Genomic DNA, 27,193 nt, shown 5'->3' on the forward strand with positions numbered 1-27,193 from the left:
TACATTCAAGTGTAACGTTTATTCACCAACAATGTCACTGCCTATTTTTCCAGTATATTTAATTTACTTACATCTCTTACATCATGTAATTCAGGTTACGAATAGGTAATTACATTTCGACGGGTTTCCGTGAATAAATAGGAAATAAAAAATGGGAATTGTATGGTATTGTAAAGGTAAGCATTGCGGCACACGTAAATATATGCAAATGTTCTATACTTTATAAGCAAAATGTCCCCTAGGTTAACACATTAATTGGATGAGCGATACGATTCCTTATTGAAAGAAATATAAATCCGCGTCATGGGTATTATACTATATATACTGAACAAAGATGGCGGAATACAAGAAGCATGTGCACAAGTGAGTGAGTGAGCGATCAGCTGGTTTTACTCTAGTTATATCATGGCCTCTTATATTACGAAGCGATGCAAGTCTCAGACGTTTTACACCGGAGCTGACAAACCCGGAAACATAATCGTAACTAACCGGGATTCGACTCACGACCACATGTGTCTTGAATACTAAAGGGAGTAATCTCAAACACTATTTTAAGTTTATGAAATTACAAGGTATCAATGACCAACATGCAGATGAGGACCTTCACCAGCAGTTGCACGTGATACTACTGAATCCGATTTGTATATAAACGAAATTTCGCTTCATCCGTCTTTGTTATATCCGAAGCTCCATAGATACGAAGTATATTTATATTTATGTGCATACCTCAAGGCTCGAAATGAAAAACGAAAGAAGTTCGGAAGTATTATAGAAACGACTGTTGCGGATATACCAGTGTTTAGTTTGTGAAACAACAGAACTCTCCTCAGGGGGTAAAGTGTCAGGAAACCAATATATTACACAATTTACAAATATGTATACAACTAACAGAGTTAGCCCTTCATAGCTAATCATATACTCCACTCATTCCACTCATCACGTAGGTAACATTGATATACATTTCAACAAACCATCGCTTTCCATCAAGGAAATTGTCATTTAAGGCAACAATCAATAATTGTTCATATTTAAATACGATCCTGTAGCACAATCAACAATCCTTTAAATTAGCACGAAATATTATCTACATCGTATGGCTTTCTTCGGTAACAGAACATATATCTGAAAATAGAAATAAGTAAGATTTGACTTGGGATTTGTTGCATGTTTGAGATGCTGTGGGTGGGTTGGATGTGGGTTGCTGCGTGTGGTTTGGTGGATGTGGTGGGGTGTATGGTGATGTGTGCAGATTGTGGGATGTGGGGTTTTGGAAGTAGTGTGTTGATTTTTGGGTGTTGGGAATAGGGTGTAGAGTATATAGTGTAGGGCGTCGGGTGTGGCTTGTGGGGTGTAGGGTTTAGGTTGGTGGTCTTCGGGCTGTGGGGTGTATGGTTACAAGTGTGGGATGTAGGGTGTGTGTTGAGGGGTGGTCGGTGGGTTGGAATATTCTAGTGGAAGGAGGAAAGCTGTGGGTAGTGTTAGCTGCATAACTGTGTTTTCTAGTTGCAGGTTTTCAGAAAAAGAAACAAAGCGTTTTAAACCAACAAGAAAACAATAAATATGAAAAATACATTCACTTGTTTAATAAGGTCGTATCAAAACGTTTCCCATAAGTACTGATTATCATATCATCACTGTCAAGTGCACAATTTACGTGTTATATCCTTTGTGAGAAACCGCTATAGATGGTTATGAAAAGATGTTTATATTAATTTCAGTGATGATACAAAATGTTTAAATCATAAAACGAATTGACTGACTGGACATGAGAAGGTTCAGTTTGGAAAATATCAGATGTCAAGCGATTGTCTAACATGTTTTAGGAAAACTGCTTGGGTCAAAAGAATAAAACAAATGGTCACATGAAATTCTATACAATCATTTGTACAACTGTTAAACTGACCAGTGTAATAGGTGTCATATACATCATCTGATAGCTTGACTCTCATAACGATTTCTGAAGGTTTTGATGATTTTCCAAATATCATTAATGAATGAAGGAAGGAAGCAAGAAAGGAAGGAATTCCGACATCTAAATTCTTACAGAGCTCAAACATTTACGGATTCTTCATAAGTCAACACCATAACAAACCATAAGGTTGAGAAAATATTCCTCAGTATATATAACTCATGCCAATAATGGTTGTCACCCCTTCAATTGTTTTAATTGGAGAGGGGTGTGGGGTGGGTGTGTGAGGTGGGTGTGGGGTTGGGGTGGAGGGGGTGACAACCATTATTTGCATGAGTATACTACCCAAACAAAACATTCACAACAGTATTATGAAATAATCGGGTTTCTTATGCTATTTTGAGTAGTATAAAATCCAAAAAATGTTGTCACGTTATATACAACACCCTTTCTAAAATAATTACTGAGTGAAATAAATATATGTCAAAGTACATACACCTAGGAATAATATATCTGACTAACAATCTTCGGTACACTCTTGATAGTCTCGGTATTGCGAAAACAACGTTATGATAAACAAAAACAAGAAGCGGACGTAAAATGGTAGTTTCTTCAGCACAATGTGACTGGTACTCTGATTTCATGTAACATGTGCATGTGTCCGTTGGCTCCTCTATTGTGTGAAATCAATTGTAACAGCAGTGAATCAAATGAAGCGGGCATAAAATGTTAGGACGTAACGCTTTTAGAGCGGTCACTAATCTGACAGTAACACCGGGTGACGGAAAATGAAGAACGGGACATCTGCGACAATGAGTGAGTGAGTTGGTTTTTAGCAATATTCCAGCAATATCACGGCGGGGGACACCAGAAATGGACTTCACACATTGTACCCATGTGGGGAATCGAACCCGGGTCTTCAGCGTGACGAGCGGACGCTTTAACCACTAGGCTACCCCACCGCCCCTCTGCGACAATGATACCACAACATATTATTAAACTCAGGGTTATATGACTTTTACCTTATTCTTTATCCTTGAATCTACGGTATATAGTCACGGTATAATCTACGGTACGAATATATACCGTAGATTCCAGGAAAAAGACATGATGAATGACACTTATATTTTGCGAAATATGGAAGTATGTAAAATACTAGTATATACTAATTAATTAACACTTGGACATATATAGACAGCTGTGTTGTGTATAGTAGGTCCTCTTGTCTGGAATGTTTGCAGATATACTTGTCCGCACTAGTTCACATTTACAAAACACCAGTATGTTTGTTATGTTTCCCTTCACAATGATAGAAATGTCTTTTTCACATCTTGCATTAATTTATTAACGGAAATACGTTTAATGAGCAAAACGTAAGGCAACAAATGTGCTTAACCGAATATACCTGCACGAAGAAAGCAAAGTATCAAAACAAAACATATGTAAGGTGTACATATTTGTACACAAAATATGGCACATTAAGGCTAAAAAGTATTTCCTCAACTTTCGTGTTAAAATTGACATATATGTACATGTATGCATTGAACTAAAGCCCTGGTCCTCATTGGCCAATCCCTTTACTACTAGCACCAATCAGAAGCAGCGTGACATCTCAGCGTCTGGTGAACTTGAACCTGACTGGCCGAGTCGGGGAGACAAAGGTGAAGTATTCAACTTCCATGTCCTCGTGATCGGGCTCCAACTCAATTTTGAATTTCTGAATCAACTGTAACAAAGACAAAAAGATGGAACAAAATCTTTAAAAAACTTGTTTGATACACTTTCAGGCTCATACGAAAGCTCATCTACAAATCGACACACTATGATCCGCCATTAAAGATGGTTCGATTTGAATGGCGACCTCAAACTAAACTGCTGGGCAAACGAAGTGTTCGACAATGTTTGATAGTGGCAAACAAAATAATGAAAAGGACAAAAATCCATGACAAAAATAAACACAAAACAAAATAAACTAAAGAAAAAAGCACAACAAGATCAAAACAAAACGACAAATATTCCTTGGTGATATATTTGAGTTGGGTATCACAGTTGTGTAATGTCGACAGTTTTCAGGACAGACGTTTTTGCTTATATTCAGTTTCAATAGTATGCTTTCCTTTAACCGTGGTATTATAAAGGTTTTCAGGGGTTGCAAAGCTTGTTAGACGAAGCCCACTGTCTAGAAGTTGTAGGCATGCACTATTCCCCTTCACAGCCGCAACAGAGATACAGCGAAACAAACATCCCATATATACAGAGCCTTTCAGGTTTCGTTCATGTAGTCACGCGCACTGGATAAGGTCACACACGTTTATTTTCTGCTTACTGACATTTCGCAAACCATTCGGGTAGTGCACTATTGGTTGTTTTATCTGGAGTCAGGTTTTGGGGTCGATAGGTACAACGAGGGTATGTGTGTGCCAGTGTGAATGTGTGTGTTTGTATGTGTGATTGTGAGTTTGAGTGAGGGAGCGTGAGTATGTGCGGATACGTGAATGCGTGCGTGCGTACGCGTATGTGCGCCTTGTGTGCAGAGCGTGGTGATGTATATTACCTCCCTTCGTGGAAGGTCTGCGGCAGGATAGGACCCGTGTCACCCGTGTCACGTAAGGGCGGACTAAAGGGAGGACGTCATCATCATAGTGATGAAGATGTGTGACATGTCTGAACGAGACATGTACGAGAAGACGAAGTGCAACTCTTAAACTTTTAAACACACTTTTAAACAGTTGTTTATGTGTGAAGTTATTACTTTGCCAATCAATGGTTTGCTTAGGAACAAGTTTTGATGATATATATATCCATCCCCAAAATATAAGATTAAAATATACAGGTATGCGACCACACAGGACTTGAATTTCTTTATACGGGTCACAGCCATGCAGACATGTGCACGATATGGACGAGTGCTTGAAACACTTGCTTTGCTGGACAGTGACAGAAGCGTCACGCATCATTATCAGAGATAAAACTGAGCTTTTAACAGGGTCTGTTCAGCGTTGTAAATGTCTTTAATGTGATCAGCAGGGAATGGAATCAATGCACATTGTTTTGACCCGCTACCTAATAGCATGCAGGTGAACGGCAGCTTTTAACCACAAAGCGGAAAGACGGAAAGATTCCAGCAAGTTGCAAGCACTTCACTTTCAGAAATGACCTGTGACGTTGACATCTCTACTAGGGCCATGCATCCCAGTCTGGTATCCATCAAAGAAGGGCATGTATTCTCCCCACTGTCCAGACAGTACTTGCAGTCACGTTTGGATTGGGATCTGTCAGACAGACAGACCAGGACTAGGTTGTGACCAGCTCATCCCTTTCGAACATATATGGAACGACATGCAAATTGCCCCTCATGGTTCAATGTTCTTCCAGCAACTCTCCACGACCGTAGTGAGAGGTAGAACCTTGCCACCCGTCCGGACACATATCGGGAGGGTGAGGTGACGGTGCAGGCTATCACTATTAGGCAACACCAGGCTACTGACAGCTGGGTTTTTTTAGAAGAAAATGAACTTATTTTCATGACTTTTTGACGTTTCAGTTTTCGTCAGATACTCTCATTTTGACAAGTGATATGGCTGATTTTTGGTCACCTGTTGTTTTGGCATTGTTGAGAAATGACTTTTGTTAATTCTGTAATTACCGAAATAAAGTCCTTCTATATTTCAAACGATGGACCGATTTGGACATATTGCCTTTGAAGCCGTGATCCTTAACAAACTTTGAGTAGTATATATACTAGCAGGGGAAGGAATCTGAGGTGACAGACGAATTATTTTATTAGAAATAAATATGCTACGCACATATACCTAAGAGCAGATGCGATGAAGCGTAACATAAGGACTACCATGTTCAGCATTATCTCTTGATTTGCATCTAGAGTGAAATCTGTCAAATCCGGACTTTATCGGTATAAAATCCGGTAAATATATATTACACCTGGTATATCAAAATGTCAAGTTCGTGTATTCGTTTATGACCTTATGATCATATGATCCACTCCCATGCATAGTTATGTTGTGGTTGAGTTGTAACAAGGAAAAATGAGATTGCGAGACGATGACCTCTGGCAGTTACAGTACATGTGTACCCGTGCATCGGAAGGATCAATAGCCTGATTGACCTACATCGGGCAGTACGTCTCAATTTCAAGGACACATACACTGGCATTTGTGGTCACGCTATGTGTACTCCGAGAACAAAGTATGCATGGTATATATCTGGCTGGCTGGTGATGGTATTCCGACAACGTTGTATGCACATGAAATATGAGCTTACAATGCACTGGTTTGTGTCGGTATTATGCTGATAACGACGTACTCGTCAGACCTGAAGGGAGTGAGTGAATATTAATTAAGGCCGTATTAACTGTACTTCATTTATGTAGTTTGCATACCGAAATGACCAGCCGACTGGTAAACACGTAACCAGATTGTCGAATAATTAAAGGAGAGAGCTTTACCAGGCGAATTTCGTTGACTCAATACATGGAGTCTCTGAGCCCCCAAATCAGTAATAAAGACGTATAAACCGAGGCGCCTGTAAATAGAAATATCCTACAGCTTCCGTTCTCATTTTCACGTTTACTAAATTCGAAGCTTTTCAGAACTATTTTTTCTTTGTCCTTCATAAGACACATTCATTGCTTTCATCCAAAAGAAGTTAAACTGCTTTCAAGCTTCTGACTGTTGGGATAGGTTCTTCTGGTAAATCAAAGCACATATATCTAGAATGAAATCACGGAATAACATATGACTGATGCATATTAATTGCATCTGACATACTATTTCATCATAAAATGTGTCTTCAGCAACCCATTGGAACGGACGGGATCAGGTGGAAATGCTCGCTGTTTTGGTTGATACTTATCGACGTATCCCAGTTACAAAACATTGTGTAACATTCAAGGGTTCATGATGTGAACGATGACATTCTGCTGGATTCAACAGGTGATCAAACTTTGATCAAACGATGTAAAACATGTCTTGCCATAAACTGGTTCAGAAACCGTTCTTGTAAATGCATGTTGTCTTTGTACTGTAGTACTGGTTGTAGATTGGTAACGTCATGACACAACGTTGTCACAACGCTAGCTTTACGTAATTTTATAACGTCATTTAACAACGTAATAACAACGTTGCAAATTTAGGTTGAGGAAACGTTATGCTTTGGGCATCAAATAACTTAACCTTGTGGCGACGTAAAAATGACGTATCACATGTCGACGTCAGGCCACAACGTTGTGACCACGTAAATGAAAGTTCACAGAATAACGTTGTAACAACGTTTGGCAACGTGAAATTGTTAGCTGGGAAGCAACCTCTACTCATAACAGTTCCTAAACTTAGTCGTTCGTATGTTTCTATAAGACCAAACTTTATTGTAACCTTGACCTTCATGAATGACGTTTGCGAATAGATGGTATGTTATTCAATATGGCGTTTCTATTCAGGCTAAACCGGATTTGTTCTTATTAACCTGGCATACTTACGAACACGACACGAGTACCCCAGTGCCAGCGACCTTTTTAACTGCATTTAAAACTAAATAGATGTACTGATTTAAACTCGTCAAAAAGAGTGAATGACCGCTACGCCAGAAAACATACTAACCTTAACGTTCGATAAAAGGTTAGACATAGATACGTGTATTTTGATCAGCTGGGTGAACTCTAGGTTTCGAGCTAACAACCTTTTGTTGTGTAGAATTTGTAATCCTATTTCCAACACGCTAGACAGAAATGGATAATGTCATATGTGAAAATATACGCGGCCTTGTAGCGAGGAGAGAAACCTAACACTCTAACCCTACCTATTCTAATCAGTTTGGGTTTCTCAAATCAATAGTCGTTAGTAAATGATTTAAAGTTTACTGTGCCAAGTAATATTGCTGACTCGTGAAATTTGTTTTAAATGTTTACCATAGCCTAAAGGATAAAGGGTGATTGTCTTTTGTAAGTCGATATTTACTCACACAACTAGCACATACCTTACTGACCTTACAGCAGATGCAGAGCTAGGTACAGAGTTTAACCTTGTAAGATCACAAGAATCAAACCACAGGGTCTGTGATCATGCAATGAGCGCAATACAATGAACTATCAGGTCATATCTCATGGCCGACTGGCTCTCTGCCACAACCATTTACAGTGAAGGATATAGGGCATAACGTGCTTTGGGGTTACCCTTGCTGTTACACTGCTGAACGAGTGTACATCATATCTCCACCTGGACACTTGCCAATAACGAAATAAAAATGTATATATTCTAGTATGCTGTTCTGAAAGTAGTAACATGAAAATTTATTGAAAGTACAGTCGAGCAACGTTGTCATGGGATATTCATGGGACAAAGAAAAAGTATCGAGTTATCCGAACGAGACATCCGACCAGGGCATATCATCACATATCACTATGAAAGAAAACAAAACGCTTCTCAGTATGTTTTGATTCGAAACTATAATCCGTTATCAGTAGTGTTTAGTCGTAGCAGTATATATATCATGTCATTTCGGATAAACCTTCCTACTTACTTTTTGATAGTTTTCGTGAGGCACAAATGTGACCCAGGTCTATGTTCTACTACTGAACGACTAACGGGATCGGGGGGTCAGGCTCGCTGACTTGGTTCACACATGTCATCGGTTCCCAATTGCGCAGATCGATGCTCATGTTGTTGATCACTGGACTGTCTGGTCCAGACTCGATTATTTACAGACCGCCGCCATATTGCTTGAATATTGCTGAGTGTGGCGTAATACTAAACTCACTCACTCACTCTTCTACTGAAATGCTACGTCCCTGATATGAGTTTAACCATGTCTATCCCGGCAATATCAGAGTGCCTGTAGGAATGTGTATAATAGACACAATATACAATAGGCAGACTGTTAAAATAAGATCAAATTGTTGAAATGAATATCAACGAATATGCAATCAGTATGTAACAAGATTATCACTGCACAACAACATGATGAAATAAATGAAGCAGAGATGTGTCTGTGTGATAGAAAATATAGTCAGTATACAAGAACACGGTGAAATGTATGAAGGAGTGATGTGTATATGTGGTAGAAGAAGATAGTCAGTATACAAGAACATGGTGAAATGTATGAAGGGAGTGTGATGTGTCTGTGTGGTAGAAGAAGATAGTCAGTATACAAGAACATGGTGAAATGTATGAAGGAGTGATGTGTCTGTGTGGTAGAAGAAGAAGATAGTCAGTATACAAGAACATGGTGAAATGTATGAAGGAGTGGTGTATGTGTGGTAGAAGAAGATAGTCAGTATACAAGAACATGGTGAAATGTATGAAGGAGAGTTGTGTCTGTGTGGTAGAAGAAGATAGTCAGTATACAAGAACATGGTGAACTGTATGAAGGTGTATGAAGGTAGAAGTGATGTCTGTGTGGTAGAAGAAGGAGTAGTCAGTCAGTATACAAGAACATGGTGAAATGTATGAAGGAGTGATGAAGATAGTGTATGGTAGAAGAAGATAGTCAGATATACAAGAACATGGTGAACTGTATGAAGGAGTGATGTGTCTGTGTGGTAGAAAGAAGATAGTCAGTATACAAGAACATGGTGAAATGTATGGAAGGTGTGGTGTCTGTGTGGTAGAAGAAGATAGTCAGTATACAAGAACATGGTGAAATGTATGAAGGAGTGATGTGTCTGTGTGGTAGAAGAAGAAGTCAGATAGTCAGTAACTGTAGAAACATGTGGTAGAAGAGATAGTCAGTATACATGAAGGAGTATGAAGGAGGTGTGTCTGTGTGGTAGAAGAAGATAGTCAGTATACAAGAACATGGTGAAATGTGTATGGAAGGAGTGGTGTCTGTGTGGTAGAAGAAGATAGTCAGTATACAAGAACATGGTGAACTGTATGAAGGAGTGATGTGTCTGTGTGGTAGAAGAAGAAGAGTCAGTCAGAACATACAAGAACATAGAAGGTGAACATGGTGTATGAAGGAGTGTGTGTGTCTGTGTGGTAGAAGAAGAGATAGTCAGTATACAAGAACATGGTGAAATGTATGAAGAAGAGTGGTGTCTGTGTGGTAGAAGAAGAGAGTCAGTATACAAGAACATGGTGAAATGTATGAAGGAGTGATGTGTCTGTGTGGTAGAAGAAGATAGTCAGTATACAAGAACATGGTGAACTGTATGAAGGAGTGATGTGTATATGTGGTAGAAGAAAATAGTCAGTATACAAGAACATGGTGAACTGTATGAAGGAGTGGTGTGTCTGTGTGGTAGAAGAAGATAGTCAGTATACAAGAACATGGTGAAATGTATAGAAGAGTGAGTATACAAGTGTGAATGTGTGTCTGTGTAGAAGAAGATAGTCAGTATACAAGAACATGGTGAAATGTATGAAGGAGTGGTGTGTCTGTGTGGTAGAAGAAGATAGTCAGTATACAAGAACATGGTGAAATGTATGAAGGAGTGATGTGTCTGTGTGGTAGAAGAAGATAGTCAGTATACAAGAACATGGTGAAATGTATGAAGGAGTGATGTGTCTGTGTGGTAGAAGAAGATAGTCAGTATACAAGAACATGGTGAAATGTATGAAGGAGTGATGTGTCTGTGTGATAGAAGAAGATAGTCAGTATACAAGAACATGGTGAAATGTATGAAGGAGTGATGTGTCTGTGTGGTAGAAGAAGATAGTCAGTATACAAGAACATGGTGAAATGTATGAAGGAGTGATGTGTCTGTGTGGTAGAAGAAGATAGTCAGTATACAAGAACATGGTGAAATGTATGAAGGAGTGGTGTCTGTGTGGTAGAAGAAGATAGTCAGTATACAAGAACATGGTGAAATGTATGAAGGAGTGGTGTGTCTGTGTGGTAGAAGAAGATAGTCAGTATACAAGAACATGGTGAAATGTATGAAGGAGTGATGTGTCTGTGTGGTAGAAGAAGATAGTCAGTATACAAGAACATGGTGAAATGTATGAAGGAGTGATGTGTCTGTGTGTGGTAGAAGAAGATAGTCAGTATACAAGAACATGGTGAAATGTATGAAGGAGTGATGTGTCTGTGTGGTAGAAGAAGATAGTCAGTATACAAGAACATGGTGAAATGTATGGAAGGAGTGTCTGTGTGTGTCAGTATGTGTGGTAGAAGAAGAGAGATAGTCAGTATACAAGAACATGGTGAAATGTATGAAGGGGTGATGTGTCTGTGTGGTAGAAGAAGATAGTCAGTATACAAGAACATGGTGAACTGTATGAAGGAGTGATGTGTGTGTGAAGAAGATAGTGGTAGAAGAAGATAGTCAGTATACAAGAACATGGTGAAATGTATGAAGAACAGTGTGATGTGTCTGTGTGGTAGAAGAAGATAGTCAGTATACAAGAAACATGGTGAAATGTATGAAGGAGTGATGTGTCTGTGTGATAGAAAGAAGAAGATAGTCAGTATACAAGAACATGAAATGTGAAGGAATGTGTAGAAGAAGATAGTCAGTATGAACATGGAGAAGGATGTGTCTGTGAAGGATAGGTGAAATGAAGGATAGTCAGTATAGAAGAACATGGTACAAGAACATGGTGAAATGTATGAAGGAGTGGTGTGTCTGTGTGGTAGAAGAGGAGTCAGTATACAAGAACATGGTGAAATGTATGAAGGAGTCAGTATACAAGAACACATGGTGTCTGTCTGTGTGGTAGAAGAAGAGAGTCAGTATACAAGAACATGGTGAAATGTATGAAGGAGGTGTGTGTCTGTGTGGTAGAAGAAGAAGATAGTCAGTATACAAGAACATGGTGAAATGTATGAAGGAGTGGTGTGTCTGTGTGGTAGAAGAAGATAGTCAGTATACAAGAACATGGTGAAATGTATGAAAGGGAAGTGGTGTGTCTGTGTGGTAGAAGAAGATAGTCAGTATACAAGAACATGGTGAAATGTATGAAGGAGTGATGTGTCTGTGTGGTAGAAGAAGATAGTCAGTATACAAGAACATGGTGAAATGTATGAAGGAGTTGTGTCTGTGTGGTAGAAGAAGATAGTCAGTATACAAGAACATGGTGAAATGTATGAAGGAGTGGTGTCTGTGTGGTAGAAGAAGATAGTCAGTATACAAGAACATGGTGAAATGTATGAAGGAGTGAGTGGTGTCTGTGCGATAGAAGATGATAGTCAGTATATACAGAAAATGTGAAAACAAAACATGTGAGAAACCGGATTAACTGATTCAGAAATGAGTATTCTAATGTGGCACATACTGACACAAGGACTCAGTTTGTTTCTGATTACGGCGAAGACACAGACGACTAAGAAAAACTACCGGGATAAATATATTCCCCGAAACCACAATTACATGTGAAGAAGATGGCATTACGTTACTAAGCAGGTGAAATATGTGAAGCAATACATTTTTCTATTCTGACTAATAAAGACATTAATGAAGCTGTAAAATGAGGGGAGAAATACAACGTAAACTTAATGGAGACGCATCGTGACATTTACGATAGCATATGATACATCACGTACAATACACACAGAGGCGTCATGTGGACTGTTCGTGCTGGTTGAGGCTGTCCTTTATTTTGGCGCTCTCAATGGCGACCACTTTCCACGTCCTTATAATCAGTGTTGGGACATCCGTGTTGATATCTTACCATGACCGTATACATCTACATGTTTTGTAGTTGAGTCTGACCAACCGGGTACAACGAAATTAGGTGAGGAATTTACATCTACATATACCTCCCGAAATGTTGTATATAAAAAGCCGGAAATTGAATGATTTCAATGACGAATCTAAAGGACATTTACACATTGTTATTTACAGTCACGATAGCTGGAAAACCAATCATGATATATTATCCCGTTATTAACGTGACCTAACGTTGCCTATTGATCTGTCTTATTTTCTGTATATGAACACCGGATAACGTCATTTCATATTGTCGTTATGACGTCATACTTTCATGTATGTACATGCAACTTCTGTGTTGATTTCGGGAAGGTTTCTAAATCTTTTCTTCTTTTCAGGAAGCACGTAGCTGTACAATTGCAATGACCTTGAGCGTGACGTCCATTTAACCTCACTTATACCACGTTTGGAAACTTTACCCCCAGAATCATCATGAGTGACATCGATGGGGAACTTCATGGTCACAAATCCTATAAGGATTAAATGAACGTTCAGACATCCGAAATCCTAGCCGGTAACGACTTGCTCAACCAGGCGGTTCCCTGTGCTATTTGGAGCCGTGAAGGTATCGAATTTTATAGGTTAATCGTTTCTTTTGTGCGTTGTGTAATGGATAGGGAATTCGGGACACAACGTAATTAATATTCCCAAGCCGTATGTTTTTACAAAAATCAGATTTCTATCTTGGCTAAGCGAATTTTTAGTGCTCGGATAGTATATCAGTTATGGCATGGGTGTGCTGTCACTCGTGGTTTGGTGATACTATTCAACCTATACGCACACATTCTGTGTGTGATTCCGATTTGTGGAACAATTATTTTAGGGTATATCACAGTGTGCATGCTGAATTAGACTGAATGAAATATGTATAAAAGATTTGTTGATATGTTTCGCTTCTCTATCAAACAAGAGTGTCATCTGTGTTCTATTCCCCGGCCGCGTCATACCACGTCAGCCACGGCTAATCCTTTTTACACGAATACTGTGCTTGAGTGGTGTATCCATATTAGCCTGGGGCATGGTAGCTCTAGGGTCTACCATTATAAACATTCCAAATTGGTAAATAACCCACATGCATTTGCATATTGTTCGCTTTATGATTAGAATCATGTTGAAAGCGATGCTTAACTCCATCTATCAAACTAAATGGGGTCTTGTCAATCGTATATTCTCCACTTGTTAGCGAACACCTGTTCAGCTGATTGGGGAAACTTTTTGACCCTAGTTTCTCTCACAGTCCCTGAACCACATTATTTTCTTAATGCCCAGTCCTCTCTGCAATGCTAAAGCCCAAAATGAAGCAAGTCTAGATTTCCTCAGGTTCCCAACTCACTGGGGCTCCTTTTCAATTTAAATGGGTTTATTTGTTACTATCAATATTCTATATATTCAGGGACTAAGCGTTAGTCTATTTCAACCCATACCTCGGTTAAAACCTGTGTTTCGGTTGCCACACAGAAAACCAACAAATCTCTACAGTCGGGAGACACATAATGCAGTGCTTTTACTGAACCCGAGCACAACTTGTCAACAATTTTACACAACGTATGTCACCACGACCGTGTGTGCAGGCTTAGCAAAGTTTCAGTTACATGACGGATAATGCTAATATGGAATGTACGCCAAGTTTATGGCAATGAACTTTTACTTTGGTGTAAACAGCGAAACACTTTCTGCAACATTAATTGGGAGGAATCTGAAATTCAGCCTGACAACTAAGCTCTTCATGGTTTGATGTAACCCTCCGTACTACTAGTATCTTAGGCAACATGTAAATAAATAAAACAAGAATGGGCAAAGCAAGTCTCACTAATTTTTTATACAGAAAATCATTTCACACACCTTTACAGCCGCCAGATATATCTCCTGCTCAGCAAACCGCCTCCCCAGACAGTTTCTGGGTCCGAATCCAAAGGGCAGCAGAGTCATGGGTGGGATCATGCGTTGTCTGTTGCCATGTTCATCTCGGAGCCAGCGTTCAGGGATAAACTCATCAGGACGATCAAAATATTTCTTGTTTCTCACTGTCCGCTGGTTACTCATCACAATCAGCGTCTGCAGCAGAGAAGGGGGTTCACTATACATGCATACTGCATACTGCAGACTGTTCCAGATGCTGCAGAATGCAGACTATTCCGGATACTGCAGAATGCAGACTGTTCCGGATACTGCAGAATGCAGACTATTCCGGATACTGCAGGATGCAGACTGTTCCGGGTACTGCAGAATGCTTGCTGTGGAAGCCTGTGCTGGAAAATCTATGAACTGGTAAGCCAGGTACTCACTAAAGTCTGTCGAATGGGTTTGGTACAGTATTTTAGTTTAATCATGGTGTGTCAGTTAAAGCCTGAAGTGATGCAGGTCTGGTTGAACGTTTACCATTTTGGTGAACACGAACAGGATATAACGTTGTCAATCCAAGCAACGCAATCAGGCAACAATCAGCAATGACCAAGCCCTAGTCCCAGTGGTGATGGATGACTTTGTTTGTGTTAAACAATTCCGGTTACAGACCTGGTGCTAGTGGTGTGTGTGCGTGCGTGTGTAGGTTTGCTTTACTTTGCGGTCACCAAGCAACATTTTTATTGTTTGTTGTTTAAACCTGCACTCTGCAATATTCCAGCTACATAGCGAAGTCAATTAAAACTTAGTTCCTGACCAGACAATCCAGTGATCGATACCATGAGCAACGTCCCACGTTGTTGGAGTACGACACCCCAAAAGCCAAGTAATCGAGCCCAACCTAATGACCTCTAGTGGCATGGCTATGTTGCTGCGACTATTCTAACCTGGCTAATTCCCGAAGATTTTACCAACTTACCCCGGCCGGGACATTGTAGCCACCCAACACCAAGTCTTTCGGGATGAATCGACCAGTGCCAGACGCGGTAGGATACACGAACCTGCAACAATCATGTACAAGCACACAGGTTTTAGTTTGACGATCACGTCTATCTCACAGGGATAGAGAGAGTGACACACACACACAGAGACATAGAGATATACAGATACATTACACACACACACACACACACACACACACACACACACACACACACACACACACACACACACACACACACACACACACACACACACATAAACAGAGAGAAACAGAGAGAGAGAGAGAGAGAGAGAGAGAGAGAAGAGAGAGAGAGAGAGAGAGTGAGAGAAGGTGGGGTGGTACGGACGAATATATTCTACTCAACTCTAAAACTTACTCTCAACTGATATAATCAAACAGTTTTATGGTGCTTTTGGGTCAAGTTGAGAACGTTTGAAGCACCAAGTACGATCCTTTCGTTCCTTTATGTTTCATTTTACATAGGTCATCTATTGAACTTATACCTACCTGAAGGACTCCTTGAGACAGGCCTTCAGGTAGCCAAGCTTCCCCAAATGGTCTTCTGTAAGAGGGCCTGAGTCTCCCATTACAGAGTGTATCTCTTCAAAGAGTTTTTGTTGTTCCTCGGGGTGCCGGGCAATGTTGTACAGAAACACCTGGAGGTTCTTTGCGGTCTGAGGAATCAATACATGAGTATTCACTTAGAGGAAGCCATATGACATGTTCAGTCTGTAAGGACATGGCCGATTAACGTCTGTAATGTGGCATTATGTGAGTGTGATGTTCTTTAACGTTTTTGTGTAGTATGTACAATAATTGACATTTGTAGTGTCAGAAGTTTTTCAAGTGGTGGAAGCTGAATTTGTTAATTAATTTGGTGGACCATTCGGGTGATGCTGAGAGACTCAAGCCCATCATCCGTTTTATCTATTTATTCATACCGAAAATATGTTGATACAGATCAATATGCTCAAGGTATTGTTAAGAGAATATGCTACCTTGAAAGTGCGAATTAACATCTGTTTTGCTGAAGTATTGTTACGAAATTACCCAACGATAAACTATAAATAGGTAATAAAAAAATGAATGTATTTTCTATTGAAGTGAGTTTTAGAGATATTGCAGAAATATCTCGGCACCAAAATGGGTTTCACACATTTTTACAACCCAGTGTGATCACAGGCTCTCGTGTCTTTGCGATTAAAGATTTAAAAAAATATTGTTTTTGTGATGACCCCCGACTCAAAATGTATCTCAGTACAATACATCATGATATATTGTACTGGGAAGCATTTTGAGTAAAAAAATATTTAATCCTCGCAAAGACACGAGGGCCTGTGGGTGTGATGAGTGAACGTTTTATCCACTAGGCTAAACCACAGTCTACTGAAGTTTTGAACAACTCACTGAATCTGTTCCGGCTATAAACAGGTCCAGGACGATCATCTCAATCTCCGCCATGCCGAATGTCCCATGGCCAAGCAGCGACAATAGGAAGTTGGGTTCTTCTTCATTCAGCAGACCCATCTTCTCCTTCTGTTTCAAATCCTCAATTGCCTCACAAAGTAAAACACCGACCCGTCTGAAAACGACAAATGATTTCAATATACCTAAATCGGCAACATACATACCAATATCTGTTACTGATCTCGCTATGTCTTCATTCCACCGACACAATCTTGTACACACATGTTACAGGTGATACTAAGTGAATTATACAAGTAAACCACGGTTATAACGAACTCAAAGGACCACTAATTTTAGTTCACTACAACCATAGTTCGTTATATATGCATTTCGACCAAAATATATTGCAAGTGTCAAGGAAAGAAGTAAGATTGTCCGCAAGTTGAATTTTTTGGTAAATCTATAAAAATAAACTAGGAAAAAAAATTTTGTAACTATTCAACGGTTACACTGGTCATGCTGACCATAATACAAATGTTCGACGCAACCATTGTCATGACAATACAACCTCGAAACCCTGTCAGACTTTCCAGGAATGCCATATACAATTTGGATTAAGGCGGTGCCTTCGTCGTGATAAAGTCAGAATGTACTAATTATAATGTTGTTTGTCTGTTTGCAACACAATCCAGTGATTGACAGCATATGGATACAAAGACCCAAGCATGGCCGCCCGATCCATGTAATCACTTAATACTACAAGCACACAAGCAGACTGCTAGGAACCAATATACCTACACGATTAATTGGATTTGAATAATATGTGGAGTATTGGCACTGTGTATATATGTGAACAAGTTCCAATGTCCTCAAAGAGTGAGTGAGTGAGTGAGTGAGTTTAGTTTTGCGCCTCTTTTAGCAATATTCCAGCAATATCACGGCGGGGGATACCAGAAATGGGCTTCACACATTGTACCCATGTGGGGAATCGAACTCGGGTCTTCGCCGTGACGAGCGAACGCTTTAACCACAAGTCTACCCCACCGCCCCTGTCCTCAAAGAAGGGCTTCCTAACTGATGCGGGTCATTGTACTGATGGAAATGGCGGACAACGGTGAAGTACCTACTCTCTGATGTAATCCACAACCTTTGAATACTGCTTGTACAGGGGGGTCTCGAACAGTCCAAAATACAAAGGAGGTGCATGGAAACCTTTCATAAACAAGTCGAAAAAAAGTCCAATGTTATTGAAGAATTCATCGACTTGTTTGTCCATGTCTGAATCCAAAAGGCCCTGTCGCTTGTTGAATGCAACAACGCAAATACCTGAAACGGTAATAAAACAATGGTTAGCGTATGTGAAAACACCACATCCTACTTTATATAGTCTGTCTCACAGTCCCTGAACACCATTACTTATTTCCCCTTCTACATAGCCCTTTCTGCAATGCCGAAGGCCGTAATGAAGCAAGTCTTGATTTCCGCTGAATCACCCTTCTCAATTTGAAAGGAACTGTTTGTTTACATCAGAATTAGAGCTATTCAGAGACTAAGCGTTAGGCTAATTTCGTTACTGGATTATGTTTAGCACGTTTGCTTAACAGAAAGTTAAGAACAAGGCATCTTCATCCAAGGAATATGTAATCCCTAAGCATCAGTCAGCACATGTGATACATGTGGTTAGGCAAGTGAGTTTGCCTCTATTAACCCATCAGAAAATGGGTACCCGGTGGGATCAGTCATGTGACTATAACCTCATAGGCAGCTTGGGTTATCCCGGGTGATAATGAACTATCTGCACTATGAGCATGCTGTCGGTGTGGAGTATAAATGTACTAATGTATTATTATCTGACAAATGGTCACTGTGCAAAAGAACTGCCATGTGTACATCGAAAATTCGACTTATACACTCCATGTATTACCTACTTTCGGACGCATACTTGGAGAAGACAGTTTGCAACTCGTCTGGAGTAAAGTTGTGATGAGTCAGTTTCCGTACAAGATCATCAGCGACTTCGTTCTGCGCATCCAGGTAACGAAGCGCAGAGTTTGGCTTCATTAACTTGGCATTCACAGCCTTTCTGAGGGTGTACCACTCTTCATTTTGCCTAAATTGTTTAGAAAGTGTGAGGTTAACATGTACTGGAATTACATCACAGTGAAACCTCATTACATCTAGGTCCTTGATATCATGTGTTATCCATATTTCCATCCCTCCATACGTTAACGTTACTATACCCTGGACGTTAATGGTTTCTACACCACAAACGTTACTATATCCTGAACGTTCAAACCTTACTATATCCTGAACGCTAATGGTTTGTACTCCACAAACCTTATTATACTCTGAACGTTAATGGTTTGTACACCACAAACCTTACTATACCCTGAACGTTAATGGTTTGTACACCACAAACCTTACTATACCTTGAACGTTAATGGTTTGTATACCACAAACCTTACTATACCCTGAACGTTAATGGTTTGTACACCACAAACCTTACTATACCCTGGACGTTAATGGTTTGTATACCACAAACCTTACTATACCCTGAACGTTAATGGTTTGTACACCACAAACTTTACTATACCCTGGACGTTAATGGTTTGTACACCACAAACGTTGCTATACCCTGGACGTTAATGGTTTGTACACCACAAACGTTACTATACCCTGGACGTTAATGGTTTGTACACCACAAACGTTGCTATACCCTGATAGTTAATGGTTTGAACACCACAAACCTTACTATACCCTGATAGTTAATGGTTTGTATACCACAAACCTTACTATATCCTGAACGCTATTGGTTTGTACACCACAAACGTTACTATACCCTGATAGTTAATGGTTTGTATACCACAAACGTTACTATACCCTGAACGCTAATTGTTTGTACACCACAAACCTTACTATACCCTGAACGCTAATTGTTTGTACACCACAAACGTTACTATACCCTGATAGTTAATGGTTTGTATACCACAAACGTTACTATACCCTGAACGCTAATTGTTTGTACACCACAAACCTATACCCTGAACGCTAATTGTTTGTACACCACAAACGTTACTATACTGATAGTTAATACCCTGAACGCTAATTGTTTGTACACCACAAACCTTACTATACCCTGGACGCTAATTGTTTGTACACCACAAACGTTACTATACCCTGGACGTTAATGGTTTGTATACCACAAACCTTACTATACCCTGGACGTTAATGGTTTGTACACCACAAACCTTACTATACCCTGGACGTTAATGGTTTGTACACCACAAACGTTACTATACCCTGGACGTTAATGGTTTGTATACCACAAACGTTACTATACCCTGGACGTTAATGGTTTGTATACCACAAACCTTACTATACCCTGGACGCTAATTGTTTGTACACCACAAACGTTACTATACCCTGATAGTTAATGGTTTGTACACTACAAACGTTACTATACCCTGGACGTTAATGGTTTGTATACCACAAACGTTACTATACCCTGGACGTTAATGGTTTGTACACCACAAACGTTACTATACCCTGATAGTTAATGGTTTGTATACCACAGACGTCACTATGCAAATGAAAAATGTAAGGTCCAAAACACCACTATGGTACTCGTATGAAACACATGGCCATTCCATCAGCATTTCTTTTTTCATTCCTTCGAGCTTCAGATATCAGTATATGCTTTCTTTCCCCGGATGTGTATTGTAGACTAGAGACCCGAAGAGGATTCTGGCGTTGAAGCATACATCGTTTTAATGATATTCGAGTTATCACGTGTCAGTTTATGAATGTCATGTCGGGTACTCAGTACCTTCTGGTTTATACCTAAGCATTTCGAACTTCGATTTTCAGTGCAACTCATGCAAAAGAGATTCGGAAACCCAAAACGTTTTACCATGTATCTACGTATTGGTTTAAACATTATAAATGTACAAACATGAGTTATGCTGAATATATTTATGTACAAAATACTACAACAGATTATTTGTAACTTACATTGACGCCAAGCCTGGTATTATCCCTCTGGTTTTGCTGTAGTGCACATGCAGATGCGGAAGTGGTCGTATGGGCATGCGTCCCTCGTTTCTAAAGACAGTTTCTATATCTGCGGGATCCTCTATATAAACTGTCCATTTACCCATTCGAGCTTTGACCACGGGACCGTACTTGTCGTGGAGGTGATCAAACAACAAGTGGATTGTAGAAGGCTCGAAATTTGCTGTAAGACACATCATTCTGATTTTAAATATGTACACCTTTAGGCAGCTTTACTTCAGCAAAGTGGGGCATTTCATGGCGTACATAAGACAAGATGTGGGGGCAATGCAAACACGGTGGATTTTGGAGGATTGGAATTTGGAAGTGGGTGGATGGAGATCGTGTGTGCTGTGCAGGAGGCAGAAGTAAGTAAGTAAGTGTGTGTGTGTGTGTGTGTGTGTGTGTGTGTGTGTGTGTGTGTGTGTGTGTGTGTGTGTGTGTGTGTGTGTGTGTGTGTGTTGTGTTGTGTTGTGCCTCGGGGGCATGTTGGGGGTGAACTTAAGTGTGTATACTGGGGGCATGACGGAAGGAGATGGCGGGGTGGGGTGGTCTCTGTTGACGTCGTGATCTGGTCACGCAATGTATTTTTGTAATATCGGAGACTTAAGTAACAAGCAGTACTTAGATGTTGGGGATCGACAACTGTCTTACTACTTCTGATTTGAAACACTACTCTGAATCTGTTACTGAGTCTTGCCTTGAGACCTGATATTAACCCTTACGAGACACTTACTGTTAGATTCCTGAGACACTATGCAAGCAAACAATAGTGTCTGACACATATTCGGTCAATTTATGCTTGTTTCCTTTTCTTCTGACTAAGGGGCGGTGGGGTAGCCTGGTGGTTAAAGCGTTCGCTCGTCACGCCTAAGACCGGGTTCAAATCCCCACCTGAGTACAATACATGAAGGCCATTTGTGGTGTCTCCCGCCGTGATATTGTTGGAATATTGCTAAAAGCCGCATTTAACTAAACTCAATCAATCAATCAATACGTCTGTCTAAACTTAGAAAATAGGTTTCGCTATAACCATGCACTCTGTTTGAATGTCGAAGGTGTGTATTAAATATTGGCTACCTACTGAATGGTTTGAAATACAGCATCGCGCCAAATCGGGTCCAGTTGCATATTCCTTTTGGCCCAGGTATGGTCTCGTAGGGCTTGACGTCTTTGGTAACGACATCGGTTGGCGCGACGGCTGCGGCTGCTGTGGCTTGTGTTTTGACCAGGATGTCATGGTATGAGTGGCGAAACTGGGCGACAAGGCGTCGTAGTGCCTTCATCAGGCTCAAAGGCGGTGGTCTGGCTACTGAATAGAATGGCTTCAACTGATGAATGACATTTAACAATATCAGTGTTTTAATTTGACTCAGAGGCCGAGGTCCAGGGTCCCGTTTCACAAAACGCTCGTAGCGCTAAGACTATCGTAAGTCAATGTTACAGTATAGGAGGTAGGAATGTTACGAGGAAAGTTACGAGATCTTAGTGAGCTTTGTGAAACGGGGCCCAAGTCCTGAGCAAGATAATTTGAACAGATGGATACATATAAATATGTTGGAATATACACACATATGTTATTCACGTTCAGCACATATTTAATATCGTCAATCATATCACTCCTGCTTAAGGTTACACTACACCAAATAAGAATCCGTATTTTAACAAGCACTTATCCTCCCGAACCTTCAGTGCAGACTGAATCATCTGACAGTTGTTATTGGCTGATAAATTGTACATCCAACCAGTAATCAAAACTGATATTATTTTATAATATTTAGTGCATTTCTACTGATGACTTTTACTGAATATGACCACAGGTATTTATTAAGTAGTTGACATTTTGTGCGGAACTGGGGTAGGTCTGTTGCTTCTTCTTTTCGGAAAAGGCACCGCCTGAGGTCTTCATGTTATATATTTGCATTGCTTTTCAAGGCCAGACTATGCACACATGTACATGTAATAGATGTTGATATCTTAGTTAATTTTTTGAAAATATATACTCATAGAAACGAATAAGGAAACACCTGAAAGTACAAGTGATCCTTTATTTATTTCCAGAATCTCACAGTGCAATGCATACCTTGTGAAGAAACCTGGAAAAGAATAAAGGAACACTTGTACTTTCATGTGTTCCCTTATTTGTTTCCATGAGTATATATAACGTTACTATAGAAGTCAATCGGGAAATATTTGGTTTCGTGCAACCTTAAAGGGTTCAGTGTGAGATCTCCACCCTCTTCCAGGATATTGCTCCCGGTTAGAATATTGGCCTTGGGTAATCCATGCTTGTCGTAAGAGGCGACTAACGGGATCGGGTGGTCAGGCTCGCTGACTTGGTTGACACATGTCATCGGTTCCAAATTGCGCAGATCGATGCTCATCGATGATCACTGGAGTGTCTGGTCCAAACTCGATTATTTACAGACCGCCGCCATATAGCTGGAATATTGCTGAGTGCGGCGTAAAACTAAACTCACTCACTCACTCACTCACAAAGTCTAGAGTAATGATTGCTATGATTTATGATCAGTGATCTAAGATACTTCACCAGTGTCATGGACCAACGTTAACTGACACTATAACAAGCAGTTAGGCAAGTGGAATTTTGGCAACATTTCAGTGAAAACTCACATTGTTCCAGTTTAACCCAAGGTCGTTGACGCTACGACATTAGAGAAACCAACGCACACGTGATGTTTGGGATTCGAACCAAGGACGTTTAAGTAATACATTATCTCCTTGTGACGCTGTATTTGCAGGTAGCTCGTATGAAACTAATCATCGTGATAAAATGTCGGTGATTGTTTATAGTTTTTAAGGTATAATTTATGTGCTATAAATTACCAGGAGGAGGTCTCTCAGGGTGATAAATTTGTAATTAATGTCGCATTTTATGTGATTTAGGAGTAGACTGAATCTTTTACAAGATATTTTATATGAGAGTGGCTCGAGGGCACTAGGGCACTGAGCCATAATGCATTCCATGCACACGTGCCTATCATCGCGAGATATATATCTGACTCATGTCATATATATCTGACTCATGTCATAAATATCTCAAAAAGCAATCCATCAGTGAATTTAAATGTTCATTTTATACACATCTCTAACAAAACTATGAAATGTAATAAAATAAAAACTAGACCAGAAATGTAATAAAGGTATAAAAACTAGATATATAGATATATATATATATATATATATATATATATATATATATATATATATATATATATATATATATATAATATATATAATTAGTTGCCTAGCATCCAGTGACAAAGGTACATCGACTACAAGGAAAGAGAAAACTGTTAACCTTCCGATGTCTGATCAATAAAGCCAGCTGTCATCACTATCACCCTATCATCATCTACAGGCATGCTATCTTAATACGTTTATCGCAATACCACCGTACAGTCGAGAGAAACATCCCATTTCAAAACCCTTAAAACTTTCGTTTCGGATACGACTGAATCCTGATGGATAAATAATTATGCAACCCCATTGCTGATAAAATGTCAACATTTCGATGTGGAGGGAAGCCTGAATGACCTGGATGACCCGGTGCAGTGTGACCCAGCCTCTATTCATGTCAGCAGTCATCACTTCATGTCCCAGGTAATGATAAGCTATAAATAGCTGGAAATCGGTCTAGCCACATGCTACACATGCATTGCAGCCTCCAGCCGTTATCTAGCTAGACGGAGCCTCGTCGATAGATCGATACAAGCTGAGACTATAGCGGAACGAGGAAGTGATCAATACCTCACAAACTGGCAGGGCACTATCATTATTCTGTCTACAACATTATTTGTAACACATCCGCAGAAAGCAGGTTATCATTGCATATATACACACACTTATATCTATATATACACACATATACCTACTCATACATATGCATGTATAGACACACATATACACATGATGTAGACACATACATATATCACACACATATACATACATACATACATACATACATACATACATACATACATACATACATACATACATACATACATACATACATACATACATACATACATACATACATACACGCATATACGCACAACCATATATATTCTCACATACATATACACACACCATACATATACACATACATATGCACAAAATATACACACACATACATGTACAAACAATCATACATATACACACATACATGTACACACAACCATATATATATATGTATATACATGCATGTACACACAACCATATATATATACACACATGCATGCGCACACAACCATATATATGCACACATACATCTACACACAAACATATATATGCACACATATATGTACACACAACCATATATATATATATATATATATATATGTATATTTGTGTATTTCATCGAAACACTGAGTGACAAATTGCGTAAAGTTTGTTGACATCTTGGGATTTCCTGACTGCACCAAACTATGTAGTGACTATGTACTCGATTAGCTCTCAGTCAGACATTCACGGTTCCTCCTTAAGCCATTAACAAGCCGATCTCTGAACTCGGAGCTACTCAGGTGGGATGAGGTGAGGGGGCATTTAGTAAAATCGGGTTTAAGTAAGATGGTTTAACTCGTATGTCGACGTTCAAGTGCGTGCATAAACCACCCCTGCCTTACGTCCTTTACTGGTTTACATTTTACAAAATGTCGCAGTTTAACACATATTCCCCACTCCGATATAGCACTGTGACTCAGCCCCGACCATTCTGTATGTCCATCAATAGTCAGATTAACACAAAGTACTAGACTATAAAGCTATTCGGATTTGAACATTTGCTTGGAGTTTCAAATTATATGTATATTATTAGAATACATATTTGATAATTTCACTGGCATAAGGACATCTGGTCGCTTAGAAATACAAGGAGTGGGTTTTACTCTAGATGTTATTACAAGAATGCAAAGTTGAAAATATGTCATAACACTGAATTGTTACATATCACACCTGAATATACTGACACCTGTATAAACTGATGTTATGTGCCTGCATATACTCCACTATGATTCTGACGTCAAACAAGCGGTAAATCGAACCCTGTCTGTAACAGATGTATGTTTCAGAAGACATTTAGGTTTAAAGAGAATGTTTGACTACTGAGTGTTCAGTATAGCAGGTTGATACAGGGCAATTCGTACAGCAATAAACACTTTTTAAAGAAATATTGCTAAATTATAGCAAAAGTTACGATAGTCAAGAGCATAATCTACATATGGCGTCGACTATTCAAGTATTTATATGTGTGTGTTATTGTGAAAAATTAAAAATAACATATGCATGGAAATGCACTAGTTATCAACAAGTATGCATTACAGTGCAACATAATGCTACTGCAGATTATGCATATATAACTCCTACATTCATGAATATATTGAAATATGATACGGTCTGGAGGAAGCTGACAAGAATGCTTGTGTGTAAACACAGTGGACGGTATGATTGTACATTATGGGTCTATATGCTCCATTTTTAAAATAGCCGCGATAAGATTATATTTATCGGCATAGTTTTACGAAATAGGAGTGCTAATACTTGCATATCTAACGGTGTATACAACGAACACAGACTCATTCAACAAAAGTTTCTCGTTACATGCGTTTATGCTTAACTCATATACTTGAAAGAAGCTGTTGACATGCCTCTCAATGTCAGACCGGGACACGCGGCTGATAAAGGAGAATTAATTCGCACTTTAAAACCCATTTACTTGGGTTTTCTTTAAAATACATGTGTATGGTTGGAGGTGAACAATACGCTTAATCTATGCAGCAATACAAGAAACAATAGAGACACTGTTTACCTCACTGTGGTGTATCTTCATCGCGTAAACCCCGTCTCACAATGTGCGCTGTTTCCATAACACTTTCTTTGGTTAAGATGCGACACACAAAGTTCAGAAAATCTCCAAGGCTTTGTTACACGCAAATAATTTGTATCATCAACTGTATTAAAATATCACTCATTTGCAACACCGTCATTCTGCAATGAGATCCAGCAATGTGTATATAAATATAAAATACACCTACCATACGAGCTATCAGCTGATCCAACAAACAGTACAGTGTATATAAATATATATATCGCGGTTGACCCACATTCGGTCTCATTTCTGCTTCGCCGTTCGTCTATTGATTTTTGGGCTGCTCAAGATCGAACTGTCGTTCAATGACCTTTATGGGTTCTCCTTATCAGGTGTGAGGATTACATAATAATTATCGATAAGTGCTGTTCAAACATGTTATTTTAAAGAGCGATAATTCAATTCATGATCGATGTCTCGATGCTTTACGTG

General features: G+C 39.5%; 1 protein-coding gene across 1 annotated transcript; it reads right to left on the reverse strand.

Annotated features, from left to right (window-relative positions):
- Positions 1 to 26,950, reverse strand: LOC124282693 (probable cytochrome P450 CYP44). The gene is made up of 11 exons (XM_046718716.1): positions 26,928 to 26,950; positions 21,959 to 22,186; positions 20,836 to 21,058; positions 18,753 to 18,934; positions 17,952 to 18,150; positions 16,825 to 16,999; positions 15,925 to 16,091; positions 15,394 to 15,475; positions 14,415 to 14,627; positions 2,252 to 3,635; positions 1 to 2,127 (listed from the first exon to the last, which is right to left on the reverse strand). Exons 2-10 carry the CDS (start codon positions 22,158 to 22,160, stop codon positions 3,522 to 3,524), a joined length of 1,557 nt encoding a protein of 518 aa, XP_046574672.1. The 5' UTR covers positions 22,161 to 22,186; positions 26,928 to 26,950; the 3' UTR covers positions 1 to 2,127; positions 2,252 to 3,521.
- Between the last annotated feature and the right edge of the window lie 243 nt (positions 26,951 to 27,193).

The sequence above is a fragment of the Haliotis rubra genome, unplaced genomic scaffold, assembly GCF_003918875.1.
Source record: "Haliotis rubra isolate DU_JTF1 unplaced genomic scaffold, ASM391887v1 Scf300, whole genome shotgun sequence".
Classification (NCBI taxonomy): domain Eukaryota; kingdom Metazoa; phylum Mollusca; class Gastropoda; order Lepetellida; family Haliotidae; genus Haliotis; species Haliotis rubra.